The following is a 16,558-nucleotide window of genomic DNA, read 5'->3' on the forward strand; positions in this document are numbered from 1 at the left end:
TGATAGCATCATCTGTGCTCAACTGCTAAACATGGTGCTTTCCCATACTGCAATGCCCAAGGACCTGCTCTGTTCGGTCCTGGGCCTGTGTCAGTAAGGAGGGCGCTGTGAGGCTGGGCATACACAGACGAAAGGGGCAGTCCCATGCTGTGCTTGTTAAAAGGAGTATTGACCTGCCAAGGATAAGGCTAAAAGCTGTGGTGTATGGTCTTTTCTGTCCAGTTGCTGGTAGCATCCTCCCTGACTTCAAGATACAAGGGAAGCATAGTAGTTCTGGTAGCAAGTTGCTTTTCTCTCTTCCAAAGGTCAGAAACTTTCCTCGCCCTGCTTTTTCCTAACTCCTCAGGAAGTGAGTGGATCTCTTCCTCTCTCCTCTCCCCCTTGGATTTCTCCTTCTCAACTTCTCTGTCCTGGTTGCATGATCTGGCTGCTCTGAGTATGGTCAAGGATGCTGAGGAAGATGTTTATGAGATCATGTGCACAGGACTCTTCCCTTGGGGATTTCAAGACCAGGAGGGATGCTGCAATGCAATACTGTAACCTCTAGCACAGCAGGCTACCTGGAGTCCCTTCCATTGATTCCTCCACCAATACCATGATTTCCAGATGGGAGCATGTCTTATGTAAAGGCAGTATTGCATCAAGTACTTAGGCGATGGAGAATCCATCTCTTCCTTTGCTAAGCTGTTGCACAGCTTAGTTACTCAGGCGGTTCCAACTCTAACTGTATTCCCACTTTAGCTTTGGCTGGCTTCAGATTCAAGTCACTGATTCTCAGCATGCCTCTGACTGCTGGACTGAATAGCCCTTCGCTACTGGAAAATTTCCCTTTACTAGAGGCACTTACCAGCTATGCTGAAGCCATTATGAATTTTAGCTTTGTTCAGTGCGATTCAGCTTGGGGAAGTTAGAAATTCAACGCTGTGGTTTGTACTGCAGCCAATGAAAGACAAATCCCAGTGTGTAACATATGCTTTGATCAGCCCCTGAGGTTTCTGGCTGCACTGTGGTCCAGACCCTTCATCACTGGCTGGGCTGTCCCCTGGCCAGTCCTATCCTCTGCTTGATTTCTACTGCTCTGTGCCTCAAGTATCATGGGCAAGAGGGACCCTTCATTGAACCCTCCTCTGCTCTGTGCAAATGAGCTCTGTGTGTGATTTATGGGGAATAGGTGTCTCCCTCCTTCTAAGGTATGATTGCCTCCTACCCCCCAACTGCATTTGGTGAGCTAATTTCCTTCCGCAGTTTCCCTTTCAGGGCGTTTGTGTTCAGCCCCCACACCAGTGCTACAGGGAATCTAGCAATAGTTTCTCACCTAGTGTAAATAAAGGGTGGGTGACTGGGTGAAAACTCCATACACGAGGCAGGTGGTCTGTCTAACTGATCTCCCCACACCATTGCCCCAAGCCCTGCTCATTTGCTTCGGTGCTGTAACTTGTGCATCATAAGGAGATCTATTTAATGCCATTAAAACTAATTGCTCTCTATGCTGCAGAGTAAAGTGACTCCAGGGAGAGATTTCACGTGAGTATTTTGGACAGCAGAATGAACGTTGAAAGGAATTACTATAGTGCAGTGGGAGGTCTGGGCTTTTCACACACTATTTTCATATCGCCAATGTTATTCCAGTTTCATGCAGTGCCAGGGCATTAGGATGTGGTTTGCTCAATCATTTTGAACCTAACATTTAGAGTGAGTAGGGCCCAACAGCACACCCCATACCCGTGGCCTTGTCTAGACAAGGATTTAATGGCAATGGCAGTGTATGTAACAAAGGTGGTCTAAACTGTGCTAACTCCTTGGCTTTCTTTAGTAACTAAACTCAACCAGTTTAGCATGTATTAAATTTTGTGCTGTCAAATCTGGCATGAACTTTGTAGAGTGTATTCTTTAGTAATACACTTTTTCCCCCCATTTCAGGCAAAGCCTGCCAGCTCGTGCCCAGAGCATGGACACTGCAGATACTCCAAGAGAAGCATGTTTGCTGGCCAGTAACTCATTTATGTTAGAGTCTCTTTGATGCAACAAAACCACAAGTATCTGGACAGAAAAAGGGATCCCCTTAGATCTTCACCCAAACTCCACAGTTGAGCTTTATGATCTGTTTAGGTAAGGAAAAAGGAAGACTTTCTTCCAGTACTGGGCACTGGGAAGTCTGTAAGCTGGCCCATCGGGGTTAACAACGGGGCACCGTGTTATGAGGAGTCTATGCCTCTGGCCGATGGAGGTATGGGCAGCTGGATGATTTGGGTCTTTTTAAATCACACAGAAAGATGGTGGGAGAAGGAGGGTGCGGGAAAGTAGAGCAGGTCCTTACCCCATGTAGTGTGTGAGCTGTAGTATGTCACATAGTATGTGGTGACATAATAAACGCAGGAACAGAACCTAAAATAAAGTCTAAGTACCCCACCTCCCTCCTTCAAGGGTAGGAAGCATCAGAAGTCTTTGGCCCAAATGAGACAAATAGTGATGCCAAAAGACCCTGACCCGAAGTGCAAAATAAGGGGAATGGTGGACATTCCTCACCATAGAGAAGCCATGCAGTTTATTCAGGGGCCTAAGCAGGGATTTATGTACCTGAATTTGAGGTAGCCATGTTAGAAAACACTGGCCTCCAGGCCTACAATCTGGGCAGATGTTAGGGGGTGAGGGGAAAGAGAAACAGAAGATTGGATGATGTGGACAGCTGCAGGGGGAGGACAGAAACCTCTTAACAACAAGCAGTGACTGTTTTCCACTCACAGCATGTAGCTCTGGCAACAGGCTTCAGGCAGTAGTGTAATTCGTGTGGCTCTCAGGAAACAGCAAACCTTGGCTGCTGACTGCTCTGTGTCATTTATGGCATATTCACTTCGCTGAGATGCTCTCCTTCCCTTTATCTGCTTTCCCCATATGAGTCCCTTATTTCATACCAGCTGAAGCAGTACCAAGGAGCTCACTCTGATCAGGGCCCTACTGTGCTAGGTGCTGCACAAATACAAGAGCTAGTTTCTGTTCTTCAATACTTACAACTTGCCTTTCCTAAGGAAAGAGCCTAGCTGCAAAGACAGCCAATGTAGGTGCCTCCAAAGAAGAATTCAGGACCTCATTAGGTAGGTGTGTACCTCCTTCCTTCTCTTTCAAGAGTAGAAAAAGAAAAGAGGAAACAGAACTGGCAGGACTGCAGAGCTTTTAGCAATTGCCTTGTTACATTTTGTAACTGGTTATTTAACTCATTTGGGCAAGAAGAGCTTGGCACAGTTGAAGAGACAGTGAACTGCAGTGAGGTACACTCGCAGTACTCAGGTGCTGAATACTGTACTCGGGTACTTAGTGACTGCAGAAGAGGGTGGAGCAAAGACAGTATCTACACAGAGCAGAGCCTCCAAGGTCTAGAAGGACAGTTTTGTAGTAGTGTCCAGCAGTCTCTGCTTCAGTCTCTGCTGTCTGCACTGGCAGGAATATTTCCCAGCCCTTCCTTTTCCAGGCCAAAAGACCTTTGGAAGAGGCAGAGGGCAGAAATAGGGCTGGGGTGATGCTCCCAGCAGCAACCTGAACTGCAGCTGACATCTCTTCCAATGATGTCCTCCTGCCACATAGTCATGTTAGATACAACTACATTACAGTAGCCTTCTGCTGCTCAGGGTGTTTCTACAGTACTCAATTTCTTAATAAAGAGAAGTAGGTTTCTCTTTTTTGGGGGGGTGGGGACCCCTACAAAACAAAAACAGCCCAGGACAATATCCTGTCTTACATACCAACTCCAGGAAAATCCATGTTCTCATTCAAATATGTCTCTAGACTGGCCGTTTGCAAATATCACCTTCTAAATGTGAACTACATGCAGTGTCGTCTTCTGCGGCTTGTGCAGGCAGACGGCTCCGGTACCTCTCTTGTTCCCTCAGTGCTCTCTCCTGAACATCACAAAACAAAAACGAGCAGGTCACAACTTTAAGTGCTCCAGTTGGAGCAGAAGTCGCACTAAGAAGTCAGCTTCACTGTATTTTATTTTTCTTGAGAATGATAATGAGAGGAGATGAAAGTTGGTGCTGTTCCCTCAGCTGGGGCCTAGAACCAGAGACTAAGGAGAGGGTAAAAGGAAATGATCCTATCTACATTGGTAATAGGCAGATCTGTGGAGAGTTGCCGAAGAGGGCCTATTTCCCTTCCAGCAGACAGATACGTTTGGGATCTTTATCAAAAGAATACACGTATGACAACAGCACTTTGGTGCTCCTAAGCAGCAGTAAAGAGGGTTCTTGCAGGGCAGCTTCTTAGCAGGAATCAAAGCATGTTGCCTTTTTCCATTAAGGGTAGACAGTTTAGTTCGTCAGCGCTGTATTACAGGAATTCCATTAAAGAACAGGTCAGAGGGACTTGAAATCTGTTCCATCTAAACAGACTTTGTCCTGCTTATTCCAGAATAAGATGCATCTTGTTCTTGTTTAATTTAATCCAGAGTGGATTAGATTCAACAGAATCATGGTAGTCTCTCAGAATGAAATACGCATGTGAAACTGTTATCAGACAACTCCGCTCGTACACCAGTATTGAAAGACAGCTCCTTTATAAGCTGCCTAGGACAAGGCTATTTGTTTGCTTTGGGTTTTTCCCCCCTGTGTTGCCATAGTAAGCTCCTACACATCAGTGTGATACAAATGATAAATTAAAATAAGATTTTAGGATGGTGCATTAAGTATAAAGCTCACTAACAGCATAATGTACATCTGCAGAAAGCCTGAGTAATAGCTAACAGAGGTACAAACTTCGTAGCCTACACTTATTTAACTGTGCTATTAACTTTACAGCCTAATTAGATGTGAAGCACCTGCATAACATCTATCTTTAATTAATTAGCAGATTGGGAAAGAGCAGACTTCTGGGATGGTTAGGGATTGCTGCTGTAGGGAAAGAAAAGAGGAGCAATACAAAGTCAGGGAGAGAAACCAGGAAGAGGAGTAAAGCGCCAAAGCAGTCGAAGTTGTTAAAAGAAAGCAGATCCCTTCTCGCCCCAGTTTATGCAGCATACAGTACTCAGGGCCTGAATCCATAAATACAAATAATTAAAAAGTTACCCTACAGGTCAGACTCTCCAGTCTCCCTCTGACACCCACAGGAAATGTGCTATAGATTGGAACGTGTATGCGCTCATATCTTTTTTCCCCCTTTCTGGCTCAGGGACTGTAATTAAAGAGAAAATCAGCCTCTCCCCTGCCTTAGAGAATATAGTGGCACAGCTGGTTTTCATCCTGGCTAGCAGGCTCTGTCCTCAGGCTACTAAGTGCTGAGTAATTTTTACCAAGCTCTGCTTGCAGATAAATGATGTTCTTCTTTTAGCTGTTGCCAGGCAAAGCTACAAATACTTGATCTTTTATTCTTTTCTCATAAACTCCTAACATTGAATACTAAAAATGCAGCCAGGATTTTTCCATTGCCATTTATTCTCAGCATGGTCACAAATGTATTACAGTTACAGACACCCACCCATTTGCTGAAGCTCAGCTCTAGTTTCTCGTTAACCTGAAGCTTCCAATTAAAGGCTCCTTCAGTTTCATTGATAGTTTGCATATACTCTAGGGACCCACTTGTTTTTTGTTTTTTTTTCCCCTCCAAAAACACATTCCAAAAGGAGGGCAACTGCTTTAAATAACTTCATGCTAATTTTCTGGAAGAGCCTGATGTGTGAGTGCCAGTCTCAAAAAGAAAGGCCTGAGTGTTAATGTGCAGTTTGAGTGTTTCTGTCACAGCTGTAAATATAAAGTAGCCAAAATCTGTTGACTAAATGTGGCACAACCGCCGGGCAGATAAAGCGTGGGCTCAGAGCAATGGGAAGAATCTAGAAAGGGATGGTACTGGAACCCCAACAGTTTAATTCAAGTTTTCTGCAATGTTTCTACAGAGACCTTAAATTTTCTAATAAATTGCATAAGAATTAGTTAAAAACTGTTTAAAAAAATAGTAGTTATAATCTTGGCAATGCTGTTCTTCCACCCACCTCCAGTAAGTGAAGCCAGCACAGGGAGGAGGCTGAAAACTGGTAAGGAATACCATGGCTAATTTTGGAAGCCTTTCCAGTCATGCAGAATGAAACATGATGAGTAATAGTGCATATAAACATACCTGTGCACTTTTAAAAGATCAAGCGAAGTTTTAACCAATCTTGATTTCAAAGATACTTTAAAGGCATAAGAACAATACCATGTCAACTTCCTAAACACCTCTATGCCTTTGAAGATCACCTTCTTAGCATATTCACTGGTCTTAAGGGATTATTGGCTATTGTTTTAGTAGTATCAGCTCCTGATTCAATTTTCTGTACAAACCAGAAATGAGTGAGCAAAGAGGGGGGGAACAATACTGCAAATTAATAGCCATTCATCATGAGTTGGAGGTAGCTTTTGCTTTAAAAAGTGAGCTACTATTTGAATTGCTGTCTTGATAGCCATGTCCAGAAAAGGCATCTGTCCATATGCTTTCTTGTATCTATTCTGGATGGGGGTACAAGATTTAAGAATAGCTTTAGCCTAAACTCTGCTTGCATGCAGCATGTTTCAAAACATGGCTTAATGCAATCCCAGACATTGCAAGTGTAAATCCAAAGTGGAGGTGTCTTGGCCTGTCTCTGCTGCTCAGTCAAAGAGCTTTGATCCAGTTTAAACCCTGTGAACAAGTGGGACGGGATGCATTTGTATTTTAGGATGGGGAAGTGGGGGGAAAACTCTGCATCTGGATTCTGAACTTAGTCGTAGCGTTTTTCTCTTGCTAGTCCTCATTGTGCTTGTGGCTGTCTTCTCTCAGCCTACAGGAACTCTTTTAAAACAGTTTATGGTAAAGGTATTCTTTTGTAGTGTAGTTTCTAATTTTAAGTGTTCCTAAGTGTTTAAGCTAGACTGTAAGTGTTTCAAGCCCAAGGGAAGTGAATCTGTGCCATCTTTCCATTCTTAAAGCCTTCAGACCCAGGACTGGACTTTGGTAACTATGTGCCAAGGCAGTGCCAGGAGATGCTGCGGCTTAACAGTGTTGCTGTTACTGAAATGTTAAAGGGAAAGAGTCCATGCTAAACACACTTCACAGGAAGCATTGCTTTTAAATGCCTTGTAAAACAAAAGAAACATCGTTTAGAAACACTCATCACTACTGACAACGCAGGTTTTAATATTTAATAGAAATTAAATTAGTAGCTTAATATACATAACGTGACACTTTCCAGTCTAGTAGCTTTCCCATACTTACTTTCAAGTCACAGAGCAAATACTGTACAAAAATTATAATAAAGAGCAACTGAGGAGCAAACACAGTCACTAAAACATGGGACCCAGAAAGACTAGGTTTATCTGGAGCTACACACGCCAAAGGATACTTAATGATGGATCCATCATGGTACAGTCATGCATTACCAAAGGACGGATCTACTGCCAGCCACACACAGGCTGGGTCCTCCAGGGGCAGGAGGCAGCATCCTGGACCGTGGAAGGGGCTGCTTTATCGTGCTCCATAGCTGTAGTAGTAAGGTTCATCTGGGCGGTATCCATAAGCAGTCGCAGGGCGGCCAGGAACCCCAGAGGATTGACCAAATCCATCCACTCCAACGCTATAAAAAGAAAAGAGAGAGAAACTGGAGGGTTTTGTACTGTGGGGAAGGTGCAGTAACGCTGGTGTCTCAAACTTTTCCTGCTGTGAAGACAGTTTTAAGAGGCAACTTGGCAAGCTACCTTCCCCTTCTAGTCAGTACTGCTCTGTCTTCCCTCTTGCCTTGGTAAAAAGGAAACGCTGCAGAGAAATCGGCACAAATCAGATTCCCTGTGTGGGATCAGCAGGCCTACGAAATCACTGCATGAATTGTTGGCTTTTTTTTAGTTAAATGTAACAAGTGAGGAAGTGGTGAGTCGGCACTGTGGGATTAACGAGCTTTTTGTGAGCTGCTTTCAACTTTCAGGTCAAATAGGAATCCCAGAGGAGACAGAACTCTTGTTTTCTATCCTGTTGTGCATTTACTGGCAAAGCACTTTGTTTCTGTGACTCAGTGTCTCTACCTATACATTAAAGTTAACACATCTTTCAGGGAAGACTTCAAGTATGCTTGTTGCAAAGTCCAGAGTCCACTGGTAACTCTGCCCTACACAGCACATCTGAAGAGTCTAATTTCCTTCTAAGGGACAGACAGTACATTTCTAAAGCCCCTGGGAAAGCACCAACTGGAAATGAGAGAGTGAGAATATCTGGCACAGCAACATAGTTCAGTAAAGGACACAGTGTTTCTGATGGGATAAAAGATTGACAGCCAACTGGCAGAAAGAATTCATCACATACTAAAAGGCTATGTTCTAATGAGACAGAATAATTCATTTTTCACATCGAAGAGCATCTTTTACATCTGAAATGTCCTACAGCAATGAATTACATACTAAAGCACAGAAACTGCATGGGGGAAAGTGGCACATATTTCATGCTCAACAGTAACTTACATGCGGGAGGTAGAGAGAAAATGAATATGGCCTAAGATACTGGATTATTGCCTATTCACAGTTATGTCACTTTTAAACTTCCACTTCAGTAGAAGGACAAATGGAAAAGGCTTCTAATTTATTGTCTGACTAAAGATGCATTGAAAGGAGATGAACTTCCATGCTGAAGACTGTCAAAACACAAAGAACCGAAGTGCTTTTAGAGTGGGGAAAAGCTGAACCTCATTATTGCCAACTATACATATGGAACACGGGTTAGGCAAGAGTCAGGGCCTGGGAAAGAATAAACCATCCAGAACACGTACAATGGGTGGGCTGCGGGCCCTGGCTCGGCGAAAAGCTGGCACTACTGAATTGCTGGGACCCCAAGGGCTCAGTTGAAGTCGTGGGGACCATGTCCAGCACTCCGTCCTTGCAAAGATATTTTCCTAGGATTATGCCTCCATGAATTCCTCAAAGACCAACCTTTGTGTCTGTTTCTTCAGAAAACTAGTTCACTTATGGCACATTCTGATAATCATACGAATGTCAAAAGCCTGAGGCTGAGATTTGCCCTCAGAGGGGGAGGGAACACAACCAGCAAGCCAAACTGCAGAGAAAATTGTTCTGCTTCACCTGAATGTTCCTGGAGGAACACAGTGCCCTGAAAATGCTTTGCTATTTCCACGTCTGCCTGTCTGTATTTGAACTGGCAGTGCCCCATCTCACAACTTGTACACAGAGCCATCAGTCTGACCTTAAACACTGATCAGTCCCTTCAGCGTGGCAAAGAGAAGCTGAGTAGCAGTGGTGCACCGTATAGTGTCCTGTCTGCTACAGATACAAAGCTATGTGAACACCCATTCCTTTTCATATCCACTCCAAAGTCCTATTACACTTTTCCAAGCCCTTTATGCAATGAGCTGCTTTCTGCTCTAGGTCCCTCATTTGTACCTGGCAAATGACATCTTTCTCATTAGAAGCCTTGAAGCTTTAGAAGACTCCTGCAAAAAGAGATTAAGGGAAGTCCTCAGGCTTACCTTCTCTGTATCGATCGCTTCTTGTCTCCAGAAATGCCAAATCCTGCATTCCAACTTTACGGCAGCCTGCACTCACCTTAACCAGGGCATGGTCCCCTGCTTCTATTCCTGTGACTGGTTTGCAGCATGCAAAAGGATTAGACAGACAGATCTCACATGGGCTGCCCTTAGCTATAGCCTTCTGAATAAAGGCCACAAAGCTCTTCTAAACAAGCCAACAAGGACCTAGCATGAAGCTGACCAATTTCTTTGGGAGTTCAGAAAATGAAAAAGCTGAGTACTCTAAAACAAGGCCAAATTTTTTTAAAGAGTTCTTCCAGTACTGATAATATCAGGAGTTAATAACATATGAAAGCATGCCATAGTGGGATTTGGAGGTTCAGAGTCCAGTTTTGTTGTGCTACCACAAATTTCCAATTGCCAGTGATACCTCCTGTGCGTAACACAGGGTAACAGCAGAGACACAGGACCGTGGTAAATCTACCTTTCAACTCAGGAATTCTACTGTTTTCTTCAAAAAAATCCTTAAAATGCCTGCAGCTGATTTATAATGAAAAGATATTTTAACAGAAAATACTTTTCTGTGTTTATCTTCCAGTGTTTTTTTCTGTGACTATAATAACACTAGCTGTGCATAAGTTGTTTTTATTTCTAGGGGCTCCTTACATGGCTGTTAACTGTTCACAGCACTACCAAAAGCTTCATTCTGGAAAGATGTTGGAGGTATGGCTGTGAGACCCCTAAGCTGGCAGTCTGCTGGCTGCAGGTCAGGCCACGGGGGGCCATCCATGCCTGTTGGCTTACCAGGGAGACGGCTGTAACAGCTTCAGGTTTACTGCAGCAGAGAGGGACAAACCAAATGCCGCAGCCTGGGACACCTACCTTGAAGCAGGACTTCCTTTCTACATGCCCATGTGGCTTCTCTTGATACCGCAGTGTTTCCATAACTTCTTTCGGCCCCTCCTAATTCTCTGTTAGCTCCACTACCTACTACCAAACTAAAACAACATTGTTTTTCCCTTTGGGTGAGGAGTAATAACAACAGCAAGCCACAAGGTGGCAATGGGTCTCTATCACTGCCAACAGTTTTCCCAGCTACTTCCAGTTTAGTAATCCTTATTCAAAGAACTTTTAAATGTATTTAAATTGATAAAGAGAGTGGGGAAAATATGGTTTCAATTACCTTCTCAGCAAATCTTTTTTTATATATTTTTATAAATGTGTAAGTAATTAGGTAAAGATCCCTAGAGTTTAAACTTTGAGGAGTATCAGTTATTTCCAAATGGTTTAGACATATGTTAGTGTCCTGAAGAAAACTGGAAGAGATGGATCAGCTGATAACTGCTTTGGACACTAAATAAAAAAAAAAAAAAAGAACGGAACACAAAGTTACATTAAAACACCTTGATCAAATCACCACTCTCTCCTATCTAAATATTTTTCATAAGTAAATGAAGGCTTGTCCATGCTTCAAAAAAAGTTGGCTTCATTTTTACACGTTAGTGCTTTTGAGACGTACCAGCTTTGCCTATGTGACTGTTTGGGCTGGCAGGCTGTAGCAAAAAGCTTGTCCTCTCGGCTGAGGGAAAGGCTATTGAACCCGGGAGGTAACTGAGGGGTAGGGCAACAAAACAGCACACGCACGTCTGCGAACTGAAGTCTGGCTTACTCATGAGGCTGGCAGGCCAAGGGCAATGACTCTGCAAGCACAGCCTACAGAGGTGGAGACAGGGGTTTAGAAATCTAGTCCTGCTGAATCCTGGCCACGTCTGCCAAGAACAGCAAAAGGGTACAGCCAGGAAAGATGGTAGCTTTTCGGCTGTAAACACTTGATGGCTAATGATTGGCCCGAGATCATGGTTTGTGCCATGTGTTCTTAGATTTATACTAGCAATCAACTTCAAAACTTTCCTCTTGGTTGTTGGCATTATTTATACCGCACCTACATGGGAACTCAGCGCTTAATAGAGCAAGCACCAGCCCGTCCTCCCCAAAAGTCAGGGACACACAATTGTGCAAGCAAGGCAACAACACTCGTCCCCAAGCTGGTATTTTTTTCCTCCCGTTAGGCAGCCCTGTTCAGCTAGATACCTAACAGGAGCGCACGCAATCCCTGTAGTTATATAACAGATACAGATCACACACCACCACAACGAACCTCTCAGATAAATGACTTCTCCAGTTGCCTTAATCTGCAAGTTACTTAAGGCAGCTTTGTCTTACAAAATTGCACGCACAGAGATACTGGTGCTTGCTAAGCACACAATCAAAGCACCACTGTTTTCTTGTGCAAAGGTTACCACCACGCCTGGAGCTTATGGAGTTAAACAGTGAACAGCACAGCTAATTACTATGTACTGCTAACCTCAGTTGCTGGTTCATTTTGAGACCCTTTAAAATATGAACTGTGTATTTTACCCCTATGCACTCTCTTAATGATTTGTTTTTTTTAGACTGAAATCACTTCCAGCCATCAGTTATACTCGCGGTCTCTACACATGCACTTCTCCAAGCACAAATATTTCTTTTTCCTATTGGTCTGCCAGCCCCTGTCAGAGCAAATTTCACTTTAAACTAAATGCTATGATACTTAAAACCTCTTGGATTACTCAGGCTGCTAGTGTGATCTATGACCTTCCCCAAATGACAGCTGAACTTTCCAATTTGCTTGTACTGTCGGGGAACTGAAGAACACATGCTGAAGAGGAAAACGTTCCTGATGTGCATGAGTGAGGAGAGATTTCTTAACAGCTTTGCTTATTGATACTTACTCTGATTCATAACATCCAAATTAACACGCCCATCTAAAATCCTAGGTGCCCTGACATCATTTAAAACAAAGACCAAGAGGGTCGCCACAGCAGGAAATGCCAGCCAGCATCCCACTATGCCACAAAATACTTACTTTCCTTAACTCCCTCCTGCATCCACAGCCTCAGAGACGAGATGGGCTTTGTGGTATGTCTGGAGGACTAGGCTGCCTCAGACAGGGAACGCCCTGCCAGCAACCCTCCGCTGGGGTTCCTGTCCGTACCTCTGCTGCTCAGGAGTGTACGGCGTGAGCAGGCAGTGGGACTCTTGGGGTTAGTCTGCACTTGGATAATTAGCACCTGGTTGCACACTGACTACGGAGCAAAGCTGCTTTCTGTAAATTTTCATGATGAGATAGACACCTGAGCCTGTCCACACTAGCGTTCACACTGTTACTAGTGCTAGTGCTGACAAGTTGCTGTAATATGGATACTAATTCCTCTGGCATAAGCAGGGCTTCAGAAAGGCTGGTCCCAGGTCACTGGGGAAATCTTGGTCAAAACTAACCCCTTGAAGTCCAGCTGGAAATCCACAAGGTAGGATGCACAGGCCTGCATTGATCCCAAGAGCACATTCATGGAGGGGCGTGCACGTTCATGACAGAGGCATGGAGCACTGTGGCAAGAATTGTATCACAGAGAAGAGGTTGTGACTGCCTGTGCAAGCAGAAGTGACTCACGAAAGCAGTCTTCAGCTTACAGAGTGAAGTAACAGTTTAGCAGCTTACACTTAAAGGCCCACAGTTCATCATTTTCAGCCTGTCAGTTTCATGGTTAGAACCCCAAAATTAAAGCACCCTGAAGCCGCTGCCCACTGAAAAGGAAATCCAAACTAAACATTACTTCAAGCACATACAGTGCTTCCACCAGAGCTGAGCTTTCAGCTGCATTTCTTCTCATCCTAAACCTGTTCTAAAACCCTGTCAATCCTCCCTCCTTACTCTGCATCAACAAAGCTTATAGCAGCTCATTTCTGAGAGGCTTTCAGCTACTCAATGGGGATACAAGTTTTAAAGGGTCTCCACTTAGGAGTATTTATTATTCACTAGGTTCTCTGACCTTGGTAAGACCAAGCAAACACTACTTACAGCTCTGAGCTCGTGGTCAACCCTACCGACTTCTGTGGAATTAACCAAAGCTCTCCATGTGCTCCAGTGAACCGCTGAGAGGGGTTTGGTTACAGGCCTAAATATGTGACTGGCGTTTACACACCAGTAACCTTCTCCTGCACCCACTGATCACAGCTGGGACTTCAAAAAAACTCCTCCCTGGGTTTGAGAAAATGGGGTTTGGACCAGAAGGTTTTTCAGCATCCTTCAGAAGCCTGACCTTGGTACAGGCCATAGCAACCCCTTTCTCAGCTTCTTCCATACCGTCACCCTTTATGCATCTTCTACTAGTGTTTTTTAAAACACATTGTCTTCGCTGTCAGAATATCGCACACCTCACCCCTCTGACAGGTATCAGAATTTGGTACAGCGCATCTTTGAAGTCTAATGTTTCATTTTTGTGAATCTTATTAGTGCGCGACAGCGTCGTTGGTAACATATGGCACAGTTACCATCCTGCTCTCTCCTTATAAACTCATGCCAAAAACTCCTGTAATTTATAATGCTGTATCAAGTTCCTGTGTATAACACAGAGAATAAACTATGTTCAAATGAATGCTGAAAGCTGTATTTTTTCCCCTCAGGAGGTACCTAAGCCATAGAAACAGAGCACTAGTCTCTGTAATCTTGAGACAAGCACAGCATTATAACCTGTACAACTGCGATGCAGTTTATTGTTTATAATGCTTGTCAACAAGAGACACAGGAGTTTGCCAATATTAAAAGTCTGTATCCATTCTCCCCTCTCTGTGGCTCCTTTTTAAGTGCTGATGAAAGCCACTACACTGTAGGTCTGAGCCACTGATTGCAGTGCAGGGCAGTATGGCCCTGGAGGGGCTGTTAGAAGATGCTGCAGCTCCCTCCCTCCCCAGTGCCCAGGTCTCCTCTGCACAGAGGCCCCGGTACCGAGAGGCAGGGGAACGGGAGGCAGCCAGCTGCTGTCTCGTTGTACAGCTAGGATTGAGGCAGCGCGTGTCCGGGCACAGGAGCTAGGAAATGTTTTGAATTCCACAGGACAAACAAAAAGACCTCTAATTTCTTCAACTGTCTTCAAGTAAGAAGTAGTTCAGGCGGTGGAAGCTAATCCTCTGTAGGTAGCAGCTATCCAACACACTAAGAAAGGCTCAGAGCCTGTGGCTGCACAAGCTGAAGCCCATGGGCCTTTCTGCTGGTCCTGCCAACCAAACATTGGTTGGGAATCCTGTTCTTCCAACACCAGCCATGAAAGAGTGGAGGGCATCAGAAAATGGAATAAAGCTGGTTGCTGACTGAAAAGATGATCCTGTTTACTTCTCTGTGCCAGCTACTTCTTTGGTTTTGCTTCACCAGTCATGAATTTTCTGCCCTTCAGAGTAAGAGTGCAAACCATGGGATAAGGAGAAACAGCATAAAACTGAGAAGCTTTTTATTTTATTTTTTTTTTTTAAAAAAAAGGGTTTCATTATATGTCCTGTAACTAGATTCTCTCATTATTGGTAATGACGTTAAACTATAAACCACAAGTCTCTTAAATTATGTCTCTCATGGTCCCACTTTCTTTTTCCCCTATCTGTGAAGTTTTTTTTCCATACCTTCTATCCCTCAAGTGGGAAGGGAGCTTTGTGGCATGGACTGTGCCTTTGCACACTACATCAAATACCACATCTGCCTCTATTTCAGCATCTAATATTAAGTGTTCTTAAATAGTTACACTGTATCTCCTCAAAAGATAGGAAATGTCAGAATGAACCTGTGCAACCCTCATTTAGCTCCCATGGACATTGTGATACAGCTTTTACGGCTATGATCATGTCTCCCCTTACATGTGATCCTACTTCTTTCAGTGCACTCAATGACCTGAAAGTTTCCAGTTGCTCCTGGACTTGGTGCCCAGTGGTATCTCAGCACAATACTGCTGCTTCTGCCATTTAATTACAAACAAATGCAAAATCTGACAGTTGTGGAGAAATGAGCACTGTGTCTTCTGTGGCAGGGTCAAGCTATGCATCAAGCAATGAGCATGCCAAAATTCACTGGTGGGAAGACAGCATTAAAAAAAAAAAAATGTTTCCCAACTGAATGGTAGGAGAGCACTGGGCTAAAAAATGGCCTTGCTTAGCCAAATTCAGGAAGAGCTTTGCTTGAAAGCAGTACAGCTTGCCATCCCGACTCTGTGAAAGCAGCCTGGGACCTGGGCTCAGTTTCTTGCTCTGTTACCCGCTGTGTGATCCTGGGCAAGCTGCTCCTTTTCACCATGACCTTGGTTTCCCAGATGGAGTGTTGAGAGAAAAAAAACCCTCCAAAACATTAAAGACAGCAAGTGATAAGCTACAGTAATGAAAAGACTCAAATTAGTCTGACATAGATAAAAAAAGAGACTTTTGATTCTGTTGTAACACCCCTCAAAAAAAAAAAAAGACTATTTCTCATCTGCTAAAAAGCAACCAATCAAAAATACAGCCAGCAGGCAAAATAGCAACTCAGTTGCTTCATACAGCCATCCTCTTTCTTTGAAGGACATCAGAATAATTTCACAAACACTCCCTTACCCAGATTCACAGCTCCCCCAGGTGGCAGGGGAGTTTCCCAGCTATTTTGCAGAGGATTTGTTAGAAGGTCAACTGCACAGTTAGAGCTGGAACAGAAACCAAGAGTTCTGACTTTCCATTATAAGTCCAACAGAGACGTCTCCTGCGCTGTTGGCTCCACAGCTGGCCAAAGCCACTGATTAGATGCATCCATTTCTAAAAAATTAATTAAAAACTAAAACAAATAAAAAAGCCCCGAGAAGTAGGCAATAAAAAAGCAAGGAAGATATCCTTTCATCCCCCTCTCTCCTTGGACAGGCCAAAGTATTTGTGTCAACTCTATATACTGAAGAGTAGATTGCCTTAAACTAGTAATCTGGCTGGTTTGGGAAGGTTTCAAGCACCTCTTTTACTGAGCTCCAGTGATGTCAGTGCTACGTTGAGACAGAAGCTTCTGCCAGCAGCCTGAGCAGAATAAGATCCAAAAGTGCCAACTCCAGAGTGTGACTGGTGTTATTGATTATATCAGCTCAGGATCTGGTCCACATCTTCAACAGGCTTCTGACTAACCTTCCAATTTCTAGAGGAGAAGTACTTCTTGCTTCCTCTGCTAGGTTACAGATCAGGCTCACTGAGAAAATGTACCTTGAGATAAGTAGTTGAAGTGAG

At 43.9% G+C, this 16,558-nt stretch overlaps 1 protein-coding gene across 1 annotated transcript in view; it reads right to left on the minus strand.

Annotated features, from left to right (window-relative positions):
* Nucleotides 1–7,125: 7,125 nt before the first annotated feature.
* The window catches only part of KIFAP3 (kinesin associated protein 3), a 71,445-nt gene continuing 62,012 nt past the window's right edge, over nt 7,126–16,558 (minus strand). Inside the window, exon 20 of the mRNA XM_064515671.1 lies at nt 7,126–7,570. Coding sequence (XP_064371741.1) covers nt 7,462–7,570 — 109 coding nt within the window. The 3' untranslated portion in view covers nt 7,126–7,461. The remainder of the gene's footprint in view (nt 7,571–16,558) is intronic.

The sequence above is a fragment of the Dromaius novaehollandiae genome, chromosome 8, assembly GCF_036370855.1.
Source record: "Dromaius novaehollandiae isolate bDroNov1 chromosome 8, bDroNov1.hap1, whole genome shotgun sequence".
Lineage (NCBI taxonomy): Eukaryota > Metazoa > Chordata > Aves > Casuariiformes > Dromaiidae > Dromaius > Dromaius novaehollandiae.